This window comes from Benincasa hispida, chromosome 9, assembly GCF_009727055.1.
Source record: "Benincasa hispida cultivar B227 chromosome 9, ASM972705v1, whole genome shotgun sequence".
Lineage (NCBI taxonomy): Eukaryota > Viridiplantae > Streptophyta > Magnoliopsida > Cucurbitales > Cucurbitaceae > Benincasa > Benincasa hispida.
The window spans coordinates 17437775-17442520 of NC_052357.1; the positions used below are offsets into that span (position 1 = coordinate 17437775).

Sequence of the window (4746 nt, forward strand, 5' to 3'; positions counted from 1 at the left end):
TTGCGTCGGGATAGGGTTTGCTCGACGAGGCTATCTCTACGACCTTGCTGACGCTAAAAAATGCGTTGGAAAGACATTTTTTGATGCTTTCTTGACTTTTTTTTGACGATTTTTTTCGTTGATAAAAGAATTAATTTCTGAAGTAGAGAGAATTATCTCTGTTGGCTAATGGGGATATGGATTTATATATGCATATATTATAATTTTATTTTTAAATTGAAAACTTGTACGTTGGAAACTACGTTTGTAATATTTAAATTGAAAAATGTTCTAATAATATTGAAATTTAAACATTTATTTTACTATAAATGTAAATTATATTGAAAATTACTCATTTAAGCATACCGTTTTTTGAATAATTTCCCCCCCCCCCCCCCCCCCAAAAAAAATAATAATAATAATAATAATTGGTCAAAAAACATAACGTTTTGAAAAAAAAAAATCATTGTATCTAGTTGAAATTGTTTATATATATATACACGTATATATATATTTATATTTATTTTTTTATTTTTTAAGAAACTGGAATAATTTTTGAATAGAGAATTTAGAGAAAAAATAATTTTAATCATAAACCTATTAGTTTGTATCTATTTGAATTCTAAACTTTCAATTTTATCAATTTAAACCTTAAACAAGTGTTGCAATTTTAACTTTTCTTTTTTAATTAACAACTTGCAATTTTAATTTTAAATTTTAATAGATCTTTGCAAGTTTCATAGTCGAGTAAGTTGTACTCCAAAATATCCTTAACAAAAATGCATTTAATAAATTATGGAACATATGTAGGATATAAAAGTGATAATATATATATTTTTTTTGTTTAGAAGAAAAACAACATTAGAGCTAACTTTATTTGGTTGAAATTTATGAATTTTGAGAATACTATTCAATAATTAATTTATGTGTTGACATTTTTTTTTATTGAAATGAATGAGTTTATGAAGAATTTTACGTTGTTTATTCTTTTGTTATAATTTAAATTTAAAATCAAAATTGATATTTCTCCTATAATTTATTGTGATAAAAATCTAATAACATTAATTTGTAATACCAAACAAAATTAGTTTTAGTGTTGGACAAAATGACGTTTGGTTTTTGGGAATGGGATCGATACTATCCCCATCCCGGATAAAGAAACCGACCCGAGATTCGAATTTTTTTCCTTCCCAAACAGCACTTACAATTTAAGCAACGTCATAACGGCGTCACCGAACCAAACGGAAAAATAAGAAGAAAAGTAAAAACCGAGCAGTCAAACGTTACTTCACGTCATGACAATATTCAAATATTTTTTTTTGAAATAATTAAATTAAAATTATTTTCGTTTATAAAAATAGAGTCCTCATAATTAGCGAATGCGCATTTGATTGTGAAGGACAGCTTCTCTCTTGTGTTCAAGAGAGAGAGATCTATCATTCTATTTGGGGCCGATCTCTCTAATCTTCTCTCTTCAATTCCGTAAGTTTTTCCATTCAATTTCCTTTCTCATTTCTCTTCAAGATCTGTCCACAATCCTGTTGATTTTACCCTTAATTTTCATCCCTCCTGCTTCGATCTGTGCTCCTGGTGATTCCCTCTTTTGATCTTCGGTTGATTTTGGTATTGATTGTTCTTTAGTGGGTTTTGATTGATTTGTATTCTCTGATCTGGGTTTCTGTTTTCTCTGCCTTGATGTTTTGTTTTGGATCTGATCTGACGACCCTTTTTGCTTTGAATTGCGTTCGCCATGGATTTGTGTCGATGCATGTGTTTAACCGATTGGTTGGATGCGTTTCCTTTGTGCTGGATCTAGGGGTCTTATTGATTTGGTTGTGCTATAGCGATTACTTGTTTTTGGTTTTAATTGTGGATGAAAATGGCATTATGGTCTTGTTTGGAGTTTCATTTTGAATCTAGGCTATTTGATTTTGGAAATACAACATCGGATCCTCTTCTCTTTTGGGTTTTATTTACATTTTTTTTTGGCTGATTTAAGAATCTGATGTCGTTTGTATTTTAAGGGGTAACTGATGCTGGCTTGTTGTGTTTGTATTCAGATTACTTGAAACATGGGGCTGTCTTTCACCAAGCTTTTCAGCCGGCTCTTTGCCAAGAAGGAGATGCGTATTCTCATGGTGGGTCTTGACGCAGCTGGTAAGACGACGATCCTCTACAAGCTCAAGCTGGGAGAAATTGTCACCACCATTCCTACCATTGGTAAGTCGATGTTTTTATATCCATGATTACTGATTTCATGGATTAATAAATGGCGAAATTGATGTGTTTTGTTTACAACAATTTGATGCTTTATCATTTGTTTCTAGATCGTAGCCATTGAACATGTTTGCTTAACGTGGTAGTTCCCTGTTTATTTGCGTTGTTGTAGTTGTTATAATAAATCAAAGTTACTATAATGAATTGTTGTTTTATCCTTGACGAGATGAATTTATAGAGGAACACTGGATAATTAATCTAATTAAAAACCTAGGATCTGTAATGGCTTGCGTTTGCATCTCTGATTCGTACGCCTCCAATTATTATCAATAGGGAATGGGGAATATCTCTTTTGTAATTTTGGGTTAAGTAGAGGCTGTGACTTTGAGCAAACCTTACAACCACAACTTCTATCCTAGTTAGACACAAGATTCCAGACATGAGAATTTTGAAAAAGTGGGCTGGTAGAAACAGTGATCCCTTCATAGACTAAAGACTTTGACTTGACCGCTTATTGTTATTCCGGTTTCTGTATAAGAAACTTTTTGTCATTACATTTTTAACTATGCACAATCTTAGTTAGTGATTACTATTGTTGAAAAAAGGAGAATGTGATATCAGAGGCATCGCTGACATGTGTATGACTGCAGGTTTTAATGTTGAGACTGTGGAATACAAGAACATCAGCTTCACTGTCTGGGATGTTGGGGGCCAAGACAAGGTAACATTGATCAAGTCTGGGATATGGGCTTTCTACTTTCTCTATTCGATCATTTCGAGGTGCCAGATTTCTGATTGTGTATTTAAATGATGATGTTGTTGCTGTTGTTGTACAGAGTTCCTTGAGTATGGTACACATGTAACTTGATAGATGCTTGTTTTAAATCAATCGATGTTGATTTGATTGATGTTAAAATCTGGCTTCTCATTTTCTTTTTCCGTGCCTTACCTAGCTTTTTAGTTAAGAAGCATAGGTTTTACCAGCGAATCCCTTAAAACTTTTGAACTTCTTAGGAGTGTTGGAGTTAGAATTTTTCTATTTAACATGTTTAAATAATTTGACATTTTGTTCTTCCATGGACTCATAGTTGGTAGCCAATCAGATAGCACATGGGTAATATTAGTTGTTCGTTCCACTGATTTAATGTCTGTTTTGTTCCAAGATCCGACCACTGTGGAGGCATTATTTCCAAAACACCCAAGGACTTATTTTTGTGGTGGATAGCAATGACAGAGACCGTGTTGTTGAAGCTAGGGATGAGCTGCACAGAATGTTGAATGAGGTACTTAAAATAAAAACTGATTAATCAAACTTTGATAGCCTTTGCATAAGCTACCCCAAACAACTTTTTCATTCTAGTTTGTTGTCTAGATGATAACATGCATGATAACATGCATTGCACTTGCAGGACGAGCTGAGGGATGCAGTGCTTTTGGTATTTGCCAACAAGCAAGATCTTCCCAATGCCATGAATGCTGCTGAGATCACTGACAAGCTTGGTCTTCACTCCCTCCGACAACGTCACTGGTACATTTGATGATCATCAAACTCTTACCACTTGCAATGGCTTAAAACTTTAAGGTAGTAATATGTACAATGTCTTGATCCCATTTCAGGTACATCCAGAGCACATGTGCCACATCCGGTGAAGGGCTTTATGAAGGACTTGACTGGCTCTCAAACAATATTGCCAATAAGGTAAAAAATAACAATGTTCCTTGTTTAATTCAATGCACAAGTTTTTACTGCAAGACATAGTAGAAGACATCCATCTTTTCAATTTGGGATGTTGAATCCTAATAATTTGGACTGATGGACTCTCTTAACTTTATTTTGTCATTTAGATGACGATATCAGTCTTGCCTTTATTTCTAAAATGCAAAATTTTACTGAATAGGAACAATTCGAAAGAATAAGAAGAGGGTTAAGGAAATGGCTTGTTTGTCGATCAATTTTAGTTGGGTTCAACTTCGTTGAGTCGATAAAATGATTGTTTCTTCTTCTTCATTTGCAGGCTTAGATGATGGGGTTTCTTTTGAGCTGGGATTGCTTTTGGAAATTCAAATTGATGTCATTTGAACATTGTTTACGGGCATTTTTGTTGGATTACCTGATCTATACAATGTTCCTAGTTGATGGTTTCTAGGTTGGTGTTGGATTCTGAATAATGAAAGAAATTTTGAAGTATTTTGTCATGTTATCGACTCAATAGCATTGGTTTTATGTAATGAATTAATGTTCTTAAAATAGGTGTATTGTACGAGAACCGTGTTTGTTATTTGGAATGGATTGCTGAAAAGAAATCACTCTGAAACTTTTTGTATTATTCTCTTCTGCTCCCATTTCCATTATCAATGGCCTTGCGCTTGTGCTATATGCTCAAGGAGTTCTCTTTTTCAATGTTTTTATCATATAAGACCATTTTTTGTCCTATAGTTATGTTTTATTATCCACTTTAAGAAAATGTAGTCTTTAAAAACAGAAAATAAAAAGTCTAAACAAAATGGTTATCTAATCGGCTTACTATTTGGGGTTGGATTCTCCATACT

The 4746-nt window shown here is 33.2% G+C and overlaps 1 protein-coding gene across 1 annotated transcript; it reads left to right on the plus strand.

Annotated features, from left to right (window-relative positions):
• Positions 1-1327: 1327 nt before the first annotated feature.
• Positions 1328-4523, plus strand: LOC120086976 (ADP-ribosylation factor-like). Its single transcript, XM_039043810.1, has 7 exons — positions 1328-1461; positions 2040-2199; positions 2847-2917; positions 3360-3479; positions 3606-3724; positions 3814-3895; positions 4212-4523. The coding sequence occupies exons 2-7, from the start codon at positions 2052-2054 to the stop codon at positions 4215-4217; spliced, it is 546 nt and encodes a 181-aa protein (XP_038899738.1). The 5' UTR covers positions 1328-1461; positions 2040-2051; the 3' UTR covers positions 4218-4523.
• The last annotated feature ends 223 nt before the right edge of the window (positions 4524-4746 follow it).